This window comes from Onychostoma macrolepis, chromosome 23, assembly GCF_012432095.1.
Source record: "Onychostoma macrolepis isolate SWU-2019 chromosome 23, ASM1243209v1, whole genome shotgun sequence".
Taxonomy (NCBI): Eukaryota; Metazoa; Chordata; class Actinopteri; order Cypriniformes; family Cyprinidae; genus Onychostoma; species Onychostoma macrolepis.
In genome coordinates, this window is record NC_081177.1 from 22,299,156 (window position 1) to 22,323,737 (window position 24,582).

Here is a 24,582-nt window from a genome sequence, read left to right on the forward strand (position 1 = left end):
GGTTTGAAAAGCAACTAGACTTTGTAATCCAATTGCTGGAGACCTTTGTGTACCCATCTGAGCCTCTTCAGGCAAAACACAGCAGAAAAATCTGGCATGAACCACATGGGTGCTGTAGTATAAACAAGCCACACAATACAAACACACCAACAAATACATAACAAGTCCAGTTGTTTTCCGAAACGCGTTGGCAAATGTTCATTTTTCTCCCAGCGTGCTCCTTCAGCTCTATTATAGCAAACTAACACGGTGCGCACTGGAGCGTGCGTACTCCCGCGCTCTCCATAAGTCTCAACAGCTTTCAGTTAATTGGCTTCTCTAGCCACACGAAGCGCGCGCGACTGCCCCCGGTGCCACACCCTCTTTTCATTAAACAGCCTTGACACCTCACTTACATCCGAGTCACCAATAAGCAACATTTAAATTATAGTGAAGCTCCAGGTAACCTATTCACACAGCGAAGATAAATGTTATTCTGCACGTGATGCCATAACACGACCAATGGGGAAGAAACACAGCAACTAAAAGCTTGCTTTATGCAATATATGAAATAGATATGGGTTAAATATCAGCGCTGTTCTCCATTATAAGTGAAACAGGTTAGTTTACCTGCACTGACATTACACGTAGGCTATTGTTCAGTGTAACAACGGCATCCTTTTACTGTCCTCTCCACTAAACCCAGTTAAAAATGACCACATGACCAAAAGCGGTAGCAAACCCTTGTTAACAGACCGGCCTGCCGCGCAAAATGCTAGAATAACGCAAGATTTTAGGCTTATCACAAGGGCATCTAGGCTGAGCCCTCGTTGCAAGCGCTGAGAGGACACATTTAGCCTGTTTACGGCGCACACTTCACGGATAGTGAGCATTCACGGGATGGCATCGTAACAAAGAGCCCTACCTGTCACTCCAGGTTTGACGCGCGGATTTCCGTCCAAATGCCGAGCATTGAGGGCTCACGATTGCCACCGCCCTGCTGCTTCTGTCCTCCGTCAAAGGATGGAGACTGTCCGAGAGGATGAATGAGCGGAGGGGGGAGAGCAGCTCTCTCGGGTGGATGGATGAGAGGAGAAGAGAGGAGAGGAGAGGAGAAGAAGAGGAGGAGGAGGAGAGGAGAGGAGCGTAGGGGGCGTATGCGCGCTGGAATACACCAAACTCCTTCCTCACCGCTGAGAGAGCAGCGCTCAACTGAACACGCACCGATTTCATCATCACGGATGCGCTATGAGCCTCTGTTCCGCTTTATGTCCGTCCATATACACTAGCGTATCCCTGTTATTCGGTGAAGAATTGAAGAAACACGTACATAAATGTTAGAGCACATTGTATCTGTTGGCGGGAGTGCGTGAGTAACAATAAATATTATAAAAAATACACCAGAATAGAATTGAATACTTTTTTGTCCCTATAGCCTACAGACAAATTTCTCCAATACAAGGTAAAAAATCTTTTGTCAGGCAACTACAAATGTGCTTCATGTGGTAATATTTAAATGAGTTTTATATTAGTGAAAATAGTATTAACTCTCTATTGGATGCATTATGTTGTCTGTTTATTCATTTGTTTGTTTGTTTGCTTAATATACTTAGAGGTCTCTTAAGACCTCATTACTAAAACTAAACAAATTTAGAAAAAAAAAAAAAATTCGTGAGCATCATATAAATCAATAAATTAAATTAAAAATACAAATTTAAAAGCCAGAAAAGACATAGCAAACAAACTAATTCATTCATTCATTTCAATAAATAAACAGATATGTACATACATACTTAAAATAATCTTTGGAGAATGTAAAATAAGATATTTTGAACATTGTCTGTAACCAAATAGTTTTTCTTTGTATGGACAAAAACAAAACACACTTTTCTCAAAATATCTTTTTATGTTCCACATAACTAAGTTCCTTCCTTCCTTTCTTCCTTCATTTATTTGTCATTACTCTTAGGTCTAGTATAGTGTTTTTTAGTATAGATTTTGTTTGTAAATGTATTTTATTTTTATTTTCTTGCATTTTGTTTCTTTCTTTTAACATGAAAGATGATATTTGGAAGAATGTTGGCATCCAAACAGTTTTAGTTACCATTGACAAACAAAAAAATCTTCTTTATTGTTTCACATAAGAGAGAAGGTCATACAGCTTTGGGACATGAGGGCAAGTCAATTATGAAAGAATTTTCATTTCTGAAATTAATTAACTGAATTTAAAATAAGTTATTACTGCGATAAACCTGGGAATTAATAACTCAGAAACACAAATGAACAAATAATGCAAATGTACCAAAAAAAACAACAACTAATATTTCCACAATCCATCATCCATTATGTATGTGAAGCAAAAACGATGAGAAAGAGGATAACTTTAAACTTAGTTCAGCATGTTCAAACACTTCAAATCCACATCCTCCTCCAGAAATCCAAACATCTCATGGCATAGAAAGAATCCCAACCCCACGCAAACAGAAAAAAACCCCTGTGTGCACAACCAGTTTACTGACAGCCCTTCTGCCTACAAACAGCTGCTGATAGATATCCCTCACTTCTGAATTAAGGGAACTAAATGCACTGCTGATGAAACTGAATGTAATCACAGAGTTATAAATGTCCATTCAATCACCATGGTGTTAAATAAAGGCCTGCTGCCTGAAATCTTATTTTTTATTCTTTTTAATAAAAGTTTAAAATCTGCTCGAGCTCTGAATTTATATAACCTCATACGAATACATCTGAAAAGTATTTTTCTATAATTGCAGATTTATTTCTGAAATATTATTGCATATTCAACCCTATTAAACAGTGAGATTGTTGCCTGATGGGAAATGTGCTCTGTAGTGGGAGTGCATTTGTAATCACAGCACAGGAAATGAGTGTACATGCTGAGAAAATTACAGCAGAGTGTTCAAATGACAGTTCTTATATACACAAGTGTGTGTGTGGTCATGTGTAAGGCCATTATTCTAAAGAAAGGGCAGATACTTTGATGTTTGTCATGAAACACTGTTGAAGAACTCTCCTCAAATGAAAAATCAAGAACTGAGAGTGGAATAATGAAAGCACCTTACATAATAAATTTGTTTAGTACAAATGGAACTGTTGCTATTAATATTTCAACCAGATGATGGCAGCATTATTTTTTTCTGACCATGGTTCATTCACAGGTTTTTGTGTTATGTTCACAGTGGCCTGCTATGAAATACGCTACTCCACATATGAACAGAATAAGTGGGAAAATCATTGTCGGCGATGAGGGCGATCTTTCGAGTAATTACCATCATTATGCGTATTTTACTGGAAAACAACACCCTTGTTTTCAGTCCTTTGTGGTTTGGAGAGAATGTCATGAAAAGTTCATTTGTCATGTTAGAGATAAAATCAGATAGTTGGGGAATAGATATCGGGATTGTGAGATGTTTGTCATAACATCATGACATTACTCAAAAGCCACCTAAAATGGTAAACTGCAACCAAAATATGAGCCACAGGTTTTGAGCACAGCAGGGAAAATGATGCTGAATGCAAATAATAAAATTCAACTTACCATGTGCATAAAATAAATTTGTTTAGCAGCCTTTAAAATGGAAGAGAAAAAACTTAGCATATCTTTTATTGCTGATGTCAAAAGCTTCCAGTGGTATTTTGACACAAATTAATTTGACATTTTGTAGAAGCTATAGCCAAGTGAGGCAGATGGCAACATGGACCAGTTGCGTGAGATGTCTTCTTAAGCTATGAACAAAAGTATGCAAAGTTAAATAAAAAATACAACCCAGACATCATATTTAATATGGATTCACTTACAGGATAAATATGGTTTGTTTTAAATAACGAGAACGTGAAACTATGAAAAACAATGCAAGACATTAAAAAACAATAGTCACTGTTCCTTTTCAGCCAGTGTCAGGATAATAATTTTGCATATTGTGGGGCCTATGGAGCTGATGTTAATATTAAAATGTACTTTTGCATGAGTCGCCACTTGATGTCCAATGTAAAATCTGTGGCTTGATGGAAAACCAGTTCAACTGATTCAACACCTTCCCTGATACAACAAGACTTGTTATCTGTGTTGTGGAGGGTCACAGTAACTGATGAAGTGTTGGTTTAAGGATTGGATTGAGGGAGGGAGATGTGTCTCATACAAAGATAAAACACCTCTTCAGTTCATCTTACTCATTGCACATATTGGAAGAAAATGGGGGAATTTGTCAGAGCTAACTTTAAGGGAGGACAAATATAACAACCGGTCAAATGTGGACAGGACTGTGTCATTGAGTTGTTTTAGTAATGAGATTCTGTTTCATTTTCTCCACCTACACATTTATCTGAGGGAGAGGGTGCATTATTCTTGCTGTGTTAAAATGATATTGCAATTTTTCCTCTTGAGAATATCATGCTTGATGAGTGTGTGAAAAATTGATTTTCAGTGTATTTAACAAAAATGATGGTCTGCATGTTTTTTTATTTAAATTCAATTAATTAATACTGCGAGAAAACATGCTTGACTTCATCTGACAAAACTGTAACAATTACTTATCCTCAAGCCATCCAAAATGTAGACGAGTTTGTTTCTTCACCAGAACAGATTTGGAGAAATGTATTGCATCACTTGCTCACCAATGGATCCTCTGCAGTGAATGGGTGCCGTCAGAATGAGAGTCCAAACAGCTGATAAAGACATCACAGTAACCCACAAGAAATCCACACCACTCCAGTCCATTAAACAAAGACTTTTAAAATGCTATGTATTTGTAAAAAATCAATCAATCAATCGTTTAGATGTTTTAAACTTAAAACTCTTTTTGTGTCAACTTGTCCTTCAACTGCATGGTTTTAAATTGCTCAATACGATGTGTTTTTGTCTCTTGTTTTATATACAAATTGTGCATGTCAAGAGAAAAGTCCTTGTTATCATTAACTGCAGACAACATAACATGAATATTCATCCCATTAATACTCATAAGACAAAAATATTAAATACAGACCTCAACACTACCAGCAAACTCAAAAAATAATTTTGAGGAACACACTCATCCATCACAAGACAACAAAGTGATATCAAAGTCGAAAACATTGAACATGACTAAAGCACAGAACCCTTTTACAGTATATTTGGAAAGCAGTAAAAAATAATAATAATAATTCATTAAACTCACCTGCTATACTTGAAAATTCACAATATATTAACATATAAAAGCTTTTAATAGAACTTCTTAGAACTTACCAATTGTAAGTGCATATTTGGATGTTTTACATTTACATTTACATTTAGTCATTTTGCAGACGCTTTTATCCAAAGCGACTTACAATTTGGGGAACACATGAAGCGATTCATCTTGAAGAGGCAATTCGACAAAGGAAGTGCTTGTAACACCAAGTCTCAGGCATTGTTTAAATAAGTACAAGCTAGCAAGGAAGGAATAAGTAAGGAGAAAGATTTTTTTTTTTTTTTTTTTTTTTTTATGTGTAGGTTGAAGTCAAGTAGTGTCGTTGGCCCAATGTTTTGCAGCATTGGGCCAACAACAGATTTTCTAGTCATCAAATCTGATTGGCTGATAAGAGTGTGATATTCAAGTGATATCGGAACGCCAACCATTTCACAGTTTTTATTACTCTGCTTGTAGTATTTCTCTCAGTGAGTGTCATGGTGGATTACTGTTTTTGTGTGCGGAATGTGGTTTTAAGAGTTTTTAGACTTCAAATATGCGGTTTGTTAATAAAGATAACATTTATTTGAAAATTTGCTTCAACGTTTTCGGAGATGTGAGCTCCTGTGCGTCAGCGGCCATTCAGCGCTCATAAACCCACGGAGAGAGCGCCTCACCTCGGCCAGATCTTCTGGAATTTGCCGCTGGCTCTGATATCTCTATAGTAGTTAAACACAAGATATAATTAGTTTTGGGTAAATAGCAGTCTTTGATCTTATTAATCTATTATTTGTTCCAGAGGAAATAGTTTTGGCAGAGGGCAAAATCTATGGTGGCCGAGAAGTGCAAAACAAATCACAATTCTGAAAAAAAAATAATAATAATTACAAACACAAATGCAAATCTAAAAAACAAAATAACAATTCCGAAAACACAACAACAATTCTGAAAACAAATAAAAAGTCAGAAAACAAAATGACAAATACAAGTATAGGTCTCTGTGCACCAAAAAGGGGGCATTTCTCAAACGTTCAATGTCATTTTCATCTCATCTATATTATAATGCCTGATTACTGCCTGATAAAGTAGCGTTTATGAGAGAGCCTGTCCTCCAACAAAAAACGACCCTATAGGTCGTTTGTGCAAGCCCTTATTACGACCTATATTTACGTTTTAAAGTTAAGCGCCCTCTAGCGCGCGTAAAAATAATGACAGTCTCGTGTTGCTTCTGTCGTCATGAAATGACGTATGACTGTCATTACCAATCAAAATGCGTGTTTATTTAAATACAATGTGTGGACTTTTTACACCAATCTCACAGTATTCGTACATATTTTACTAGGTGGCTAATTCGTACGAATGACCACACCTAACCCTACCCCTAAAATTTTATGAGTGCGTACGTTCTCTGGGATCGAACCCATGATCGCATGATCACATAATTACATATCATTGTATAACGCAATGCTCTACCAATCGAGCTACACGAAACCCGAACTATAACGCAGATAAAAGAGTACAAAACATTAATATGAAAATGTCCTGTTGCCGATAGGGGCGCAATTGTAGTATACGCTCTGATGTGTCGTATTTCAGGGATTTGGACAAACGAACTATACGGGCGTATTGGTTGGAGGACAGGTTGTTATGAGAGCCGTGCAGCTTTTGTGTACAACTACGAGGGAATCCGTTCCAAAAGCGCCTCCTACTGGAAGAGAATTAATTTGCATTTTCAATAAGACCATTTTCTAATTTTGAACTGTCTTCATGCTGTTTGATACAACTCAATTCGTTTAATTTTCCTAATAAAAAGACTGTTCAACTCTTAATATTTTGTATCTATACTCTCCCCTTTAAATTCCCCACATAAAAAAAAATCCAAATTTAACACACCTCTGCCTGATTTTTTTGTTGTTGTTGTTTGTTTGTTTGTTTGTTTGTTTGTTTGTTTGTTTTTGCATTCCCATTTGCTCAAATAGCAAAAGAAAAACCAACGATAGTGTTTTCACGACTTACAAAAAGAAGAAAAAAATTAGAGAGATACTGATAACGGCAGTCAGAAGAGAGAATTACCGGTATGTCAAATTTACCGTCACTCCCATAGATGCTGTATTAGAAACACCCTCGCATTAGCATTAACTATTTTTTTTTGTATTCTGATTCAAAGGTACAGTACAGTGTTGTAAATGTACATGCATATGTTTTATTCCATAGTAGGGGTAATTCATACAATACATTTAAACTGAGCTACTTTAAGACCATGTTTTCTGAATTGGTGTTGTGTTTTCTGAATTATTATTTAGTTTTTTAGATTTGCATTTGCGTTTGTAATTTATTATTTTGTTTTCAGAATTGTGATTTGTTTTGCACTTCTCGGCCACCGTAAAAATCTCATCACGTTATATTTTATGTAACGACAAAGCTGTATGGGTATCAGAGCACTGCCTTTGTACTTTTGACTGAATTGCCTAGCAACTTTTATGATGGCTGTTTGTTGTTGTTTATTAAATATTATTATTCAATAATTTTAAATAAACAATAGTAGCATTTAGTATTAACAGTGTGTGTTCGTGATGGTGATTTTAGTTACATTGTTCTGCCGTTAGATGGCGACAAGAGACTGTTTTTACGAATCAGCATTAAAGACTTTTAAATTGAAAGGGACTGAAAAGCTGTTGTTAATAAGGAAATTATTTTTACTTTTAACAACAACTTAAGACACAGCCAGAGCAGCGTTGTTATCGGAAAACACCCTTAAGAGATGAAAGGATAGTATGACAAAGAGCCTATCGCTTTCCTCAGCGGACATTCAAACTTATGTTTTGTTGTGAATATGAGATTGAGCTGAAGAATGAATGCTGTCTCAGATGCTGGTAATCACACTCTCTCAGTCAATCTCTCTCTCACTACGCATAGGCTAATACACAGCTTTTAAAACAGTAATACAATAAGCTTTTAATGAAGCAACTCAACATTCCTTCATTGCTAAGTTCTAAAGTGACGTTTTTGAATTAGTAATGGAGGCTTGGCCTCAGCTGTTAAACTGTCAAACTGAGATTTTGTGGCGGAAGGAAGTAGTTCTGCGCAAAAGAGGGTTTTTAAAGACACTCTCTTGTTGTTTATTAGAATGTAAAATAATGTAATTTCTTTTTTACTTTGCAATTTATAGGTTACTATTCTTAAATGAGACTTCCCCAATGATGATGTATGTAGCCTCGAATGTTTTCATGACTACGTAGTACATGCGTTTCTCGTGCACGTCCAAAAGGTTTTTTTTTTTTTAATACAAATGTCACTTTAGGGGCTCCATAATATGGATCATAGCACGGTCGTTTAATAGATTTAATAGGCAGATAATCCCTCAGGTATGTGTTTCATTAACCTGGACTTGGCTAGTATTACATGAGCCAGTTTGGAAGTCTCAGGAATGTAGGATATGAAGGTCAGGGTCATCATGTAAGATCTGCAGTAGACAAGTTTGATGTATTCTAGCTGTATCTTCTTTGCATGTGTGCTGGTAGATAAGCAGGCGTTCTTGTAGCTGAGCCTGTGTAATGCATCAGAGCAATTCAGTTTAAATTCTATTACGATCAGACAGGAGTATTCAAATATCAAGTGAAAATTCAATTACTCTTCCACCAGAAAATAATTTCATAATGGATTATAAACCGTAAAATACTAAAAGCAAAATTAGAATGTCTTAAATGCCTGGTCTGTGAACCATCTGGGAATGAAGGCCTGGGAATGAACATAATGAAGTAATCAGGTCTCAGTATTGTCTGCCAATGCCTTGAATCTCACCATCCCGAGTGCTCTCCAGTGTCTTGGATGCAATTTCAAGTCAACATTGATGTATTTCTTTTTAATGAATTGAAGCAGAACTTGGTGAGCATTCCCCCAGATGCCTGCTTGATTCAGGCGCGATATAGCAAGAAAAGTACTGCCATTTTCCAAACACTTGCCCTGAATGCTCACAGTATCTAAGGAGCTGTAGAACAACACATTATTACAAAAGGGCATCTAGTTGTTTAAATTGCCACCAACAACTCAATGACTTTCAGACCTCTCACAGAAAAGCACCACATTAGAAGCACACAAAGCTTTTTCAACACAAAAACCCACTCCATGGGAACTTCTTTTGTAATGCTGCTATACAAACTATAAAAAAGATTCTATTCACTGTAGCTTCGGGTCACAGAGACTTTTCATTTGGTCAGCACTCTTGCACAGGTAGGTGGTTTGTTGTTTGATTTGATTCACATATTTTGATGGAGTCATCTCAGATCAGTCAGCTAGAATTCCTAAAGAACAATTCAGTAATGAAAGGCAATATGGTTTTCAACAAAACTCCCTTTCCACACCTAATTTTTCACTTTCTAGGTCCGTTTGTTTGTTCAGAGGGAACACAGCCAACATGTTACTTTTTAGATAGATAGATTTTTATTTTTTTTAATTGTTTAATAATTTTTTTATATATATATATATATATATTTTTTTTTTATGGTTTACTTTACCTGCTGAGAGTGAAGCATTAAACATTGCTATTGATTAATTCAATTCAATTTCATTTTTAGTGCTTTCAAAAAATACATAAAAAGCAGTTGTACAAAAATAGCTCCTTTCAAAACTCCGCTAACATAGCTGAGTGATGATAATACTGGACTCATATTAGGCCTTTCATATTTTCTGAATACTGGCTGCATTTTAAACAATCTGGAGCTCAGGTTATTCCATTTATTAAGTGAAAGAATGCTGTTTATAGAGACTGTAGAGGATGATACAGAGGTTTGATTTTAGCACAGGGTAGTTACTTGGCATCCATTTTTAATGTTCTGTACCATCTGTGGAAAACTAATGTGTATTGTTTAACAGCTGAGGAAACTGCTTTCCAGAAAACTATTTTTGAAAGTCATGTTTTTTAATAGAACATTTTAATAGATCTAGATCATTTCAAGTCAATGAATTCGACAATTCAAGTCAATGCTATTGAAAATATATCCATATTGTCCATATTACATACCGATAACAACCTGAAATAAGATTAGATATATATTACATTTTGTTAATTAAGGAGCAATGCTGGATTTTTCAGAATAGGAATTTCAAGATGTAATGTCTTCCTCGTTGATTGTTTGTAGTTTTTTTTTTTTATTTAATGAATAAAGACTCACATTCTTTCATTTATAGGTTTGTTTGTTCTGAAAATCATGGGAAAATTATTTGAAAAATAGAAGAATCTGTGGAATTATTTTTGATGAAAATATCCAATGTATTCATTGGAGATTAAGATTGTAGTTTTTCATGAGCTTCTCTCCAAGATAATTTATATTTTATAATCTCCCTACTCTAATACTACAACTTCTGTGCAATATTAAATTTCTGAATGAGGTGTCAGGTTTTCGTGGAATTTTAGTCTATAGAAAGGGCACTTTTACTAGCCTATATTCATTTCAAGTCCTGCCATGGTAGGGTCAGGAAAGTGATTAAACTAGAGATTTTCTGTACCGTTTCACAGCTGGGTCTGGGCAGTGCTTCAAGTGTGTGTTGTTTTACTTGGCTTTACAATCAAACTGTGTTTGATTTGTGCATACACAGTATGTTTGAATACTGATGTAATATATATTTTCCTTGCATGTACTTAGTGGCTTTTGAGGTAGAGCTTCCTAAATACTCAAACCTCCAGGCAGCACATGCATAAATGTCCCCAGGAGTTTGGCTCCAAAAATGTTTTTCATCATAATAACTCAAAGTGCTTATGAAAAACGTTGTTTGTTGTTAGATAAGCACCTTTGGAAATTATATCCACAATGGATATAGCAATTTATTAAATGTCCAACATCAGCTTTTAATGGGTACAACATGAATCGGTTATATAATATAATATTTGACATACATTTGATCTGAATTAATGCGTAGTCAGTCTATGGGTAATTCTGAATTACAAATGCTTTGCAATAATTGCAAAATTACAGCAACTTATATGAAAAACTTTCCCACTATCCACAAAAATGAGAGATGCTTGTGAGTGAATTGTTTCTGTTCTTTTTTCCCCAATATAATTGGTGTAGAATTCCTCTTTCTCCACTGCAGTTAACCAGGGGGCTGGATGGGAAAACGTCCTGATGTTTGTGGGTTTGATTTAGGGTTAGGGATAGGCATGTCTCATGCCCAAATACAGCTTCTGCCAAGACCCTTATGAAATTCAGATAAGTCAGTGTGTCGTTTTGCATTAAAATAATAGCACGTCTATCTGATAGGCTATTTTATCAGTCGGGAATAGAACATTAGATACAACACAGAACAATAATTTTAAAAAAACTATGTTGTATAACTTTAGGTACATTGTGAACTAAATATCACAGATGTGTCTTACATTTTAGTGATGTGACCTAAATGACAAAAGTTTAGGTGATAAATAACGCCGCCAGACCCCTGAAGAGATTTAAAGAGCTTGAAATTCTCTGAGGGATACTGGCCATCAAGCTTTACACTGAAGAGGAAATTGAGGTCACCAGGACACTGAGGTGGGCAGTCTAAATGTTTATTTGCTTGAGTACCTTGTGGGTTAAAGGAAAAAGGTTTTCACTCTTTAGCATCCTGCATAGAAGCTTTTGATTTAGATCAGTGAAAGTCCTTCAAATGCACCTAATAAATATATAAATGTGTATAAATAATTCTTGAAAATTTCCCCTAAAGGAAACACTTAAAGAATTAGGTGTGAACCCACTTAAAAGAGTAGTTCACCCAAAAGTGAACATTTGCTCATCCAATTTATATACGAGTTTGTTTCTTCATTGGAACAGATTTGGAGAAATTTAGCATTATTCATGCTCACCAATGGATCCTCTGCAGTGAATGGGTGCCGTCAGAACGAAAGTCCAAACAGCTGATAAAAATATTCACTGCAGAAAGCAATGGATAGAGGACTCATATTTTAGCCAGAGGTAATGGTTTGAAGTTAAACAAAATAAGTCTTGATGGATTTCTTACGAACATCAGTTTACAAACTGTTTTTTGCTTCACAAGATGTTAATTGATGGACTGGAGTAGTGTGGATTACTTGTGGATTAATGTGATGATTTTATCAGCTCACTCTCAATCTGACGGCACCCATTCACTGCAGAGGATCCATTGGCTAATGTTAAATTTCTCCAAATCTTTGCCGATGAAGAAACAAATACATCTACATCTTGGATGGTCTGAGGATAAGTTAAGTAAATTTTCATTTTTGGGTGAACTATTCATTTAATAACAGTGAATATATTTTATATATTTTTGACATACTATATTGTAAGTCAAAAATATTATTTAATGTCACTGGATCAATTTATACCAACAAAATGTTATTAGTTTAAAAAAAAAACACATCAAACAATACAGTAGGTTTTTGTTCTTACTACATCTAAATAATAAAAGCAGCTAGATGTAGTAGCAAGAAATGTGGGTTCGTGGAGGTCCTCTTTATTACCTTCTAAAACCTTCTAAAATGCCTTATTGTGCCACATTATAACTAACATTGCCAGAAGGAAAAGTCACTGTGCACACAAAATCACTGCAATTTAAAAGTGAGGGTTGTTAAATGCCACAATTAACTTTTTTACAGTTTTGTAAACTTGAGGTGTACCAAAAACCGCATGCCTGGATTTCAAAAGAGGCCAACCTTAATGTCTTCCAGCTATGAAGGTAAAATAATAAATAATGGACTAGGTATATCAACATGAGCGAATTCCTCAATGCTGAGAAAGATTAGTTGCTAAAATTCCTGAAGTGAAACAGGACAATGGATTGTAGCTAACGGTCTGAGGATCTATACAGAAAAGACGGAACTATAAAGGGACGTGTCCAAACTCCTAAGTGAGCTACTTTTTTAATATCATACTGATATGATCTGTCATGTTTCAGTCGCTCCACATAAACTACGCTCGTGCACGTGAGCGCGCGCTCACCAGTGGGTGGTGTCAGCACGCGCTATAAATATACATTTTGTCTGACCGTTATTAAAAAAAAAATCTCATTTTCCTTTACACCAGAGTAAGAAGATGATGCTCAGAATTGGTTTCTGGACTGAAGTGGAATTGTTTTGGAAGACATTTTTCATTTAGAAACTCGGATATTGCCTCTGGCAACTTCTTCACATATAAATATTGGGCGCGCGCTCAATAAGGACTCTTGTAAAATGGCAAAACTGTTTCCCGATGCTCTTTTGTTAATTGTGAGTTTGTTAAACATTTTCACCGTGGGTAAGTGCTCTAACTAGACTGAACCACTGTTTTCTTGTGAGTTTTACATGAGTGAAGTGGGTTTATAATTTATAGGAGCCGTTCATAGTTTTTTTTTTTTATTATTATTATTTGACCAGTTTTAAGTTAGCCTGTGTATTTTGTTGTCATTCAGTTTTTATGACCTATCCTTATTACCGAGTGTTATGTAGCTAATTGGTGGGTGAATGTATGTAAAGAACATGACCAGATCATAAAACAGAATAAATTATGGCTTTAATTTTTATTTAATTTAAGGTTACTTTACGCCTTTTTGCACTGTGACATTATGAAAATTAAACACATTTTCTTTAAAATTCTAATATTCCTCAATATTGTAATGCAATAATAATGGTTGGCTAACACTTATAACAAGGTCATCTTAGTCTATTTATTAATACATTATTAAATTCCAAAGTTGAAATTGAAGCTAAATTGGACTAAAAATGGTCAAACAAAGATTAATAAATAGTGTAAAATTTGTATTGCTCATTGTTAATGATACTAATCAATGGAACCTTATTGTAAAGTAGCCTATTTTTGAAAATTATGTTGTTATTGATGATGATGATGATGATTATTATTATTATTATTATTATTATTATTATTATTATTAAGTACAACCCCAACCATATATCTATATAAAGATATATAATAATGATGATGATAATAATAATAAGAATTATTATTATTATTATTATTATTATTATTATTATACTAAATGTATTATTTATAAAATTTATAATAATAATAATAATAATTGTTTTTGTGCAGGGAAACAATAAAACTGTATTACATTATGTCAGTAATGAGGATCTAATGTGAATCACTAATGAAAATAATGGTACTTACAAAAAAGCTTCTTTTTTTTTACTTTATTAATATGTTATTATTATTATTATTATTTGTATTTTATTTATTTTATTTTATTTAACATTTATCCCCAAATTTGTAACTTTAAATTCCAATGTAACTGAAGTGTACTTAGACATTAGCTATGCTCTTTGATAATGATGGATTATTGTTCAAATAGGTGCATCATTATCCCGGACTGAAGACCTTCACTCATCTCTAGTCTTCTCTGATGATCCGAACAGTGTTTTACATCAGCAGACAACAGCAGAGCTCATTTCAGCATCACACTCCCGCACAAGAACCAAGCGCTGCACTTGCTACTCATTTAAGGACAGGGAATGTGTTTATTACTGTCACTTGGGCATCATCTGGATCAACACCCCACAGTGAGTACATTCATTACTCGCAAGATCTCCTGCAACTGATGCTTGATTTGTCTACTGAAGATACACTTAAAAACGATGAGTAATTCAGCATAAGTATTTATTAAATTTAATTATTAAAGTCTTAATATAATTAATGAATACTTTGATAATCAATTACTATTTTACTTTGCTTAATAGTCTGTTTCAAACAAATGCAAATTAAATTAAAAAATAAAATGAATGTTATACACTGATATACTTAAAATACCTTAAAAAAAAAAATAATAATAATAATAACAGTTTGCAACCTACAAACCAAGCGTTAATTGGTACAAGGTAGAAGAACATTCTGCAGAAATGCACATACACTCCTCTGAATGTAGTATTGTTGGTCTGGTTTCAAGAGGGGTGAATGAAATGAACCCCTGAGAAAGTAATATACATTCCATGCATGACCTCAGGGCAATGATTCTCAGTCATGCTGAAGAATCTATTTGGAATTTCTTGAGTTTCTTGTTCTTGTTCAAAGCCTGTTTGATGAATGATCATCCCTGTGACCTTTATATTCAGGGCAGAAGCACTGAGAGGTACTTAAAAGTAATTGGATATGGTTGTTCTGTCTTTTTTTTCTTTTTCATTCTATTGGACCAATATTGTTTTCCATTACAGAGTCATAGAACATTGAGTAGTTGTGGTTTAGCTTGGAATATTAAGGGGAATAAGGACAAAACATGAATAAAGTACATCTCGTAAAATTATAAATTTCATTATTAAGTTAAAAACTTTAAAAAATATATAATTGGCTACATATTTATATGAATATTTAGTACACATTAGTAAATTATATTAATTAGTAAATTTAATTAATGATATTAATAATATTCATATTGCTATTTTAATTAATATATTTACATTTTTTTTATATAGTAAGCTTTTGTTTTTTTTCTCTTTATTTTATTCCAAAAACAAATGCTATTGTTTGCACAGAAACTGTATTTAGAAAGCCTTTGTAACATTATAAATATCTTTAGCATCACTTTTGATCAATTTAATGCATCCTTATTGAATAAAAATATGAATTCATTTAAATTCTTTCCAAAAAAAAAAAAAACTGACCCCAAACTAAACGATAGTGTATAAGTTACAAAAGCTTTCTCTTTTAGATAAATGCTGTTCTTTTGAACTTTCTATTTATCATCCTGAAAAAAAGTACACCACTGTTTTCAACATTGATAATAATAAGGTATGTTTCTTGAGCAACAAATGATCATATTAGAATGATTTCTGAAGCATCAAGTGACACTGAACACTGGAGTAATGATGCTGAAAATGCAGCTTTACATCACAGAATAAATTGCATTTTAAAATAGGCTACAATAGAAAACAGTTCTTTTAAATTGTAATAATAGTTCACAATATTACTGTTTTTACTGTATTTTGGATTAAATTACTGCAGCCTTGATGAAAACAAGAGACTTTAAAAACATAAATCTTAAACAAAATTTTTTGAACAACAGTATACTATACATCAAAATACTAACATTTATTAAAGTCATGGTTGAAATGTAATATACTGTATATATATATATATATATATATATATGCACACACACACACACACACATATATATATATATATACTGGAGGAGTAGTGTCATTGATTTAATAGTGTCTGCTCCTTATTTTGTACATAGAGGTCCAACTTAAGTTTCTGCAACACTTACCGTAAGTGTATTTTGATGTGACTGTGTTTCCATGGTGACGGTTACTGTCCATGGTGCTGATGCAATAGAAGCAAAGGATTCTCAAAAATTTGAGTTTGAATAAGATCTCTTTTTGACAGCCAGCACAAACAGTATACATACAATAAAAAATAAACCCAGTTTTGGTGCCCATTTGGCTCGCCAGAGTAACTAAAAGGATTGAAATGAGGTCATCCCCAACACACTTTAATACTCTCTATTCAATTTCATTCCATAACCAACAAGCACATCATTAAAAGATATTTTTAAACATAGATATATTTCATTTAAATATATAGATATATTCAGTAGTACAAATATGGCAACATGCAGCCATGAATGAGTTATCGCTATTTAGCCAAATACATGAGAGATCGCCACAGGACTTTTAGTAGAGTGATTTAGATTGACACTGAGCTATTTAAGCTATGACTTACAATGTGTTGTGGCACATCACTCACCATTGATATTGACAGGCGATCCTTCAGGAATTCAGCTCGGACCCCTGGCTCCACACTGAAACCAAATGGTCAACATGAGAGCAAACACTTGTGATGTGAGATGAGAGGCATGCGTTCAGACAGAGAGTACTGAAGAGAGTGGCTGGAGATCAGAGAGAAGCTCATATAAAGTGCATGGAAGCTTTCCCAGATGAGACTGCAGAAAGACTTTTGGCCCTTGTTCCAACTCATCACTAGAGGCAGCCTCTTATGGTTTATCTCCAAGTGTCAATGCAATTCCAGCTTTGTTTTAAATATAACAGGTTTCTTTCCTTTTAAGTTTCTTATAATGCTTGTACAATAATACAAACATAAAACGTTTCAGATGTTAAAGGGATTTTCCACCTGTATGACTTTCTTTCTTCTGTGGAACAGAAAAGAAAATATTTTGAGAAATGTCTTGTTTTGTTTTGTTTTGTTTTGTTTTGTTTTGTTTTGTTTTGTTTTGTTTTGTTTTGTTTTGTTTTGCTCTGCTCTGCTCTGCTCTGCTTTGCTTTGCTTTGCTTTGCTTTGCTTTGTTTTATTTTGTTTTGCTTTGTTTCTTTGTTCATACAATGGAAGTCAACCAACATGACCAACATTCTTCAAAATATCGTCTTGTGTGTTCAGCAGTAGAAAGAAAGTCATACAGGTTTGGAATGACATAAGAGTGAGCAAATGATGACAGAATTTACATTGTTGTGAGCTATTTAAAGTACACTAGCTTTCAAAAGTAAAGAAATAAATACATACATAAATTTTAGATAAATTTATTCAGCAAGGACGCGTTAACTTGATCAAAAGTGACAGTAAAGTCATTTAGAATTTTATAAAATATTTATGTTCCATATAAATATTGTCCTTTTGAACTTTCTATTCATCAGAGAATCCTGAAAGTATTGCAGCTTCTATAGAAATATTAAGCAGCACAACTGTTTTCAACATCGTAAAAATAAATATTATTAAATATTATAATATATCAGTTTCTTGAGCAGCAAATCAGTATGTTAGAATGATTTCTGAAGGATCATGTGACACTGAAGACTAAAGTAATAAGTTACGGGAATAAATTACATTTTAAAATATGTTAAAATAGAATACACTTATTTTAAATTGTGATAACATTTCACAATACTATTGTTTATAATTTGATCAAAGAAATGGTGAACATAAGAGACGTCTTTCAAAAACATGAAAAAATCTCACCACCCCCAAACTTTTGAACAGTAGTGTTTGTTCTCCTGAAACCGGTTTGGCCAAAGCACTATTTGGGTTTTGGCTAGTTATCGCAGTCTGTGTTTGAAATCCATTGAAATATTTGTGCAATTATTGTACGTCATAACAGATTGTTATATCTGACTGGACAGTGTTCGTCTGTTTCTTATGACAGGGGTGAGTTCAGCCCAACATGTGCCATCTGTGGTGTGATTTAAATTTTAATAATCTGTTTGGCGTGATTGTGAAATTCTGACTCATCTTTTATGGATTTGTTCTCTGTGATGCTTATACACCATCAAAACTTCATTTCACCATGATTTACCAGCCCGCCTATTGTCTCAAAAGCAATGCCATACCTCTTTAGCTTCACTCCAACCAAATGAGACGGTTCTGAGTGCACAGGAGAAAAGGGAACAGCGGTTTAATATATTATTCATAGGCAAACTCAAGTTGTCATGGCAGCACATTTTTTTATTAAACAACAAAATGTTCTTTTTAAGATTGTTTGTCTTTTAAGCAAAACCTGAAAGGCAACTACAGCACATTCCTTGTGCAACATACTGAACAGCAAGGCCACATACACACTGGAAAGTATCAGGAACGACAACCACATTTAATAAATCCCTTAATTCATTCCAGAGTCAGTCTTGGATTTTTCATAGTTGGCATGGTGATTTCCAAAGCAGCGTTTTGAACTCTACTGACAGTAAACATGAAACATAGATGGCAACATGTTTAACACATTTATTAGCTATATTTGAGCTACATTTTGTCATTTCAGACCCAAATGAGCAAAGAAACATTTCAAATTAATTTCTCTTTTGATGCAAATTGTTCTTAAAGGAACAGTTCACCCACAAATGAGAATTCTGTCATCAGTTATTCATCCTCATGTCATTCCAAACCCATAAGACTTTGATTAATCTTGGAAACACAAATTCAAATATTTTTAGTGAAACTGAAATTACACTGAAAGTCAAGGTAACCAAAATTAAGGCATTTAAAATTAAAAGGCATTATAAAATTAAACTGTTTAATTCAAGTCTTGTGAACAGATACAATTATTTGATATGACGATTAGTTTAAGCCTTTATTCTCATATAAATGATGAATGACACATGCATAGAGCTCATCAAATACGGCAAACACAGAAACATATGATGTGCGAGAACCAATGAGGTTTGTTCTAGCATGTGACACAAGCATGAATTCTTGCATTTACCATATGTGATGTGCTTTATGCATGTCTGCTTATATGTGAATAAAAGATTAAATAAATCTGTTCACCATATATTAAGCTACCGTTTTTTCATATTGAATGGTTTTATGATGCGTTTATAACCTCTTTGGAACTTCTAAGTTTTGGTTCCTTTTAATAGAGCGACAGAAACCTCTCAGGTTTCATTATAAATAACTTGTGTTTGCAGGATTAACCAAAGTCTTATAGGCTTGGAATGACATGATAATGTGTAAATAATGACAGAATTTTCATTTAAATGGGTGAACTATCCCTTTAAGGAATTTTTTAACTAAAAAGAAGAGTCTGTCTGTTCTGTCTGCAGGCGCACAGTTCCGTATGGCATGTCAAGTTACCGCAGCCCTCAGCGACTGAGACGCTCCAGTGGGACAGTAAGGATGGTATTTCATCGCTGCACATGTGCAGAGCACAGTGATGCCCAGTGCTATAACTTCTGTGATGCAAGGTACACAAAACTATCTATATGATATTTTTTTTTTTTTTGCATTTAATTGTATTTTTTTTTTTGCATTATCTATATAATTAAGAAGCAAAAAACAAAGCTGAATGATCACTCATTTATATACAATGCAAGAAACCACATGGGAAAATATAATAGTAAATTTTTTTTCTGTGTATTGATAAATTCTCAGATTATGGAAAACTGCTGCTTGTTCTGAATTTCTGATGCCATTATTATGTGTGATGATATTTTATGGTTCTGTTTTGAATTACAAAGAATACAGAATGTGCCAGACAGAAGATTGATAGGACGTTCACCTGGGTAAAAGCACGTTACACCTTGGGCCTCTGAGATCAGGACTGATGATCAAACTGGGCACCTAACTAGGTACAGCTTTTGAATTTTTACAGATTTGGAGCGAAACCTTCCCCACATTCCTCACCGTGTTAAATTTCCTGGAACGACCTTGACTCATCTGGTCCGCGGTAACAAGTGAATTCTTTAGAAAACGCTTTGCAGATTTCAGAAGCGTATCTGGGACCCGCTTCCTTGTTTCAAGGGTTATGTTCACTTGTTTCAGCTTGACTTTACGTCTAATACAAATATTCAGTGGATGTCCTTGAATCTGGGAGTCTTGCGGCATTGGAAATAGACCTGTAAAATAGACTCGGCATTATCTCCACTTTGTGGGCTGATTTTCAGAGAGCACACAGAGGGATTACTGGGTGAAGATGGAGATGAAGTCGGTCTTGAATTTTTACGTGTACCGAGGCTCCTTCACTTCCGCTGATAGCAGGAAATTAAACGTTTAACATTGTTATTGTGGATGGACTGTTAAGAACTCTTAAGTCTCCTGAGAGAAAGATTGCCAGATTAACCGCCGCAATTTTCACCCTCCTGAAATTATCCTCTACATTTTTGCTCACTCCAGCAAAATGTATCCCCTCTCCACAACAAGATATGACATTTTATATTCCTAAGATGGCTTTGAGTTCAAATGTTATTATTCATGCATGAAATAATGGATCCAGTGAGACCAATACTGAAAGCTGAATGTTAAACGAAATGGTCTATTACTCTACTCTACAAAATAATATATATATATATATATATATATATATATATATATATAAACAATGATCTGAGAGTTTGACCTCCTGCAGAAAATTTACATTAACCACCTTTGGATGCCTTATTTGTAATAATAATTTTTTGCAGTCTCACTACTATTTAATTTTCACTGGTATTATCTGTGTTTGTAAACACTTTTATTATATGGTCATTTTACAGCGTTATTAATGACAAGCTTGATTTATAGTAACTTTTAAACAGTTCTGTATCATCCAAGGCATATCCTAACCACTGTTTCAATTTCAAACTAACTGCAAGTTGCTTTGGTTAGTTTTCTTTAAAAGTGCAATTCACCAAGATGGTAAGACTGGGTTATAATAAATGCTGGCTGGCTATGTAGAACAAACAAATCACAAATTAGTGATGTAAGGCTAGAAAAAACAGGCTGTGCTGAAAAAGGTAGGAAAACTACAACACCCATAATGCACTGGGCTCAATTAAACTATTTGTATACTGGGACACAAAAATGAGGATATACCGTATGTAAAATAATACACATTGTTCATTTATTTACACTACCAGCAATTGGTGAACTAGTAAAGAGGAGACTGGAAGGCTATATCAGAGAAGCAGTCATAAAACAATAGGTAAAGTTTTAGCAGTGCTTAACATATTACTTTAAATAAACCGTCACTTTTTTATCTGCCTTGTTACAAAACCTAATATTATTTCACAGTATATTAATTTTATAGTACATTGTATTTATAAACTTTATTACTGTGAGACGTCCTCAAACTAATAGTGAATGTAAAATGAATGTAAATGAAAAAATTCTGTAGGCCCTGTTGCAAAGAACAGTACAAAGAAGGTGCAGTTTATTTCTGTTTATTGACACAAGGGTCTTTGTGTCATCTTATAATGCCAGTCTAGTTTTTAAGGTACATGACATGGCATGATATGATAACCTAGCATATGACCCAGCCTGTTTGGTTTATTTTCACATGATACCATTTGTTGAATTGAACAGGTTGTGTACAGTATTTGATGATAATGCATACTATATATCATGTATTATATATGCTATTTTTTATTTAAATAAATATTTATTTTTATTTAATGCTGTTTCAGCACTAGGCTTGTTCAGATTTCTTTTGACAACTGGTCATTTCACCTGTTTTTCTTATGCCAGTTTTTAATCATTTTTGTTCATAGTTTATCTATTGGACTTTCTGATCTAAAACTTTCTCAGTATGTCCCCTTGCTTTTCTTGAAACTTGAGTTTTTGGTTTAGGCAGTAGAAATTGTGTGTTTTGGTTCATGCAAAAAATTCTTAGCACAAACATCATATCAGAGCCGCACAGTGTGTCTGATATGGAAAGATGTTTTTACAACACCCTGCAAAAAGTGTAAAAAGTGAAAGTTGACTTAACTTAAAAAAATTTGAGGAAACCCGTTGCCTTAAAATTATTAAGTACATAATAATAATAAAAAAAAAAAAAAAAGTTAAGTGAACTTGACAATTCAATTAACTTACTTTTTTAATTATCATTTACTTAAAAATTTTAAGGCAACGGGTTTCCTCAATTTTCTTAAGTTAAGTCAACTTATCACTTTTTACAGTGTAGAGATGTTAGATGAAATATAGTTTTGCCTGTGTGAAACTGTAATTACAGCAAAGAATGCGCTGATGGTGTTCTGTTTTTCAATGACATTCATGAACACAAGCATCTGATTTTGTGAGGTGTGGTATATAGAAGGGGCGTGCATAACATTTCATCAGTTTTTGAATATTTTAAGTCCAGCTTTGAATATTGTCAGACCAGCTGCTATATGTGCTGTTGTGACTGTAATAAGTTAAAGGGGGTTCAGTCTGGGTTAAATAAAAATATTGACAGCATATGTGACATGCATGTCCTTCAAGACAAAAAAGTGTAAAGGGATATGCTTTCAATAAAAGTTTACAGCTAAACAATGCTTTAAACATCTTTAAACTTTATTAATTGAAATGTGGGTTTTATTGAAATTTGCTGTCGTGAAGTCTGTTTTATATTGTAGTTTCTTTTAAAATGTCTTTTATTCTTTTGATGTCAAAGTTGAATGTTCAGCATCATTACTCCAGTCTTCAGTGTCACATGATCCTTCAGAAATCATTCTAATATGCTGGTTTCCTGTGTTTAAAATAGTTTTGCTGCTTCATATTTCTGTGGAAACATTATTTTGTTAAACTTTTGAACAGTTTAGATATTTCCTATACATAGAAGCTTCTAGAAGAAGGTCAGTCCTATAATTTTGTAACATATCTTGAAACGTTATTCAATTTTAAATGGAGTAAATCTGGTCTATATCACACTAACACACCTGTTTTGCATTTACGTTTCTAAAATGCTGAACCTCAAAGTGGATCCAGTTCTAATAGCATGAGGAAACGTTTCGCACCTGTAGTCTCTGGCATATTTATCAACTATGTTAATGTCTATTGTAATGTTTCCCGTATAGGGACTTGGCTGTAATATATTGATTATTTCAACAGAGCTCAATCACAGTCCTCTTGCAGTTGCTGTCCCAGCATGCCTCTTGTTTTCACCCATGCACCAGTGCACAAGTGGAGCGTTTTAAAAACAAGGGCAAGGTAATTGCTTTTAGGCATAAAGGGAATTTTTGATCCCCTTGTGGCAATCTTTCACAGACAATTAAGCATGTTGTCTTGATGATCGACAGCCTCTGCGGCGGGAGCTATCAAATTCATTCCAGAAGCAGCTGACTGGAGCAGTTTTATAACAAGTCACCGGTCCTCAGATGCATGCTGCAAGCTCTCTTATGATAGATCATCTTTGTTTAATGAGACATTCTTAGACAAGTAAACACAATATATGACGGTAAGGTGTTCTAGAAAGTCAGATTATAGATCCATAATCTATATATACTGCAGTGTTAATGGTATAAACAGTAAGTGTTCACTGTGAAAGTGCTGTTGACTGAGAAATTCTGAAATGTGACTAATGAATTACCGATCAAACATCGCTGTGTACTGCAGTCAAAGTAAAACAATGCTCACAACCAATTTACTCCAGAAAAAAGGTACAATGCTGTCACTGAGGTGCCAAGGTGCAGAAGCCAAAATGGTACATATTAGTACTTTAAAGATGAAATAAGTACATATTATTACCTAAAGTTTTGTACCTTTTTTCCTGGAAGACATATTTCAGTGTGAAACTGGATATTTAAAGGGGTGAAATATTTAATAATTTGGATTGTGAAAACTGGCTGTTACACAGTGGAGTTATTAAAGTTATTGAAGTAAGTACATTTTAATAAAGGTTATGAAAACAACTTCTCTGACGAATTGTTCACAATCATTGTTTTAAGCAGAGATGTGCATCATTCAGAACTGAATGAAAAATTCCTGAATATGACTTGAAGTAAACAGAATGCAAAACTGCTTCATTCAGAAATTAAAGATATGACATATATTGCTCTATCAAGAGTGATATTGTCATATATGTGACCCTGGACGACAAAACCAGTCTTAAGTGTGCATTTTTTTTAAATTGATACCTGAAAGCTGAATAAATAATCTTTCCATTGATGTATGGTTTGTTAGGATCGGACAATATTTGTCTGAGATACAACTATTTGAAAATCTGGAATCTGAGGGTGGAAAAAATCAAAATATTGAGAAAAACGCCTTTAAAGTTGTCCAAATGAAGTTCTTAGCAATGCATATTACTAATCAAAAATTAAGTTTTGATA

At 34.0% G+C, this 24,582-nt stretch overlaps 2 protein-coding genes across 9 annotated transcripts in view; one reads left to right on the forward strand and one right to left on the reverse strand.

The window, feature by feature from the left end:
* si:dkey-178k16.1 (protein 4.1) overlaps window positions 1-1,230 on the reverse strand; it is a 58,966-nt gene extending 57,736 nt beyond the window's left edge. For 3 of the 7 annotated variants that reach the window (XM_058763967.1, XM_058763968.1, XM_058763966.1), the window contains exon 1: window positions 905-1,228. The gene's annotated coding sequence lies outside the window, so the exon portion shown is untranslated. Of the gene's footprint in view, window positions 1-904 lie in introns of all 7 variants that reach the window. The other 4 variants (XM_058763973.1, XM_058763971.1, XM_058763970.1 and 1 more) reach the window with 3 other exon arrangements.
* An 11,951-nt stretch (window positions 1,231-13,181) lies between these two features.
* Window positions 13,182-23,461, forward strand: edn3b (endothelin 3b). 2 transcript variants are annotated; one of them, XR_009268909.1, is made up of 5 exons: window positions 13,182-13,384; window positions 14,436-14,643; window positions 19,624-19,764; window positions 20,038-20,148; window positions 23,363-23,461. XR_009268909.1 is itself a non-coding variant. In XM_058764173.1 (4 exons), exons 1-4 carry the CDS (start codon window positions 13,321-13,323, stop codon window positions 20,084-20,086), a joined length of 462 nt encoding a protein of 153 aa, XP_058620156.1. In that variant the 5' UTR covers window positions 13,182-13,320; the 3' UTR covers window positions 20,087-20,699. The 2 variants fall into 2 exon arrangements, 1 of the variants encoding a protein (XP_058620156.1); XM_058764173.1 differs by lacking the exon at window positions 23,363-23,461 and having other exon boundaries at window positions 20,038-20,699.
* Window positions 23,462-24,582: the final 1,121 nt, after the last annotated feature.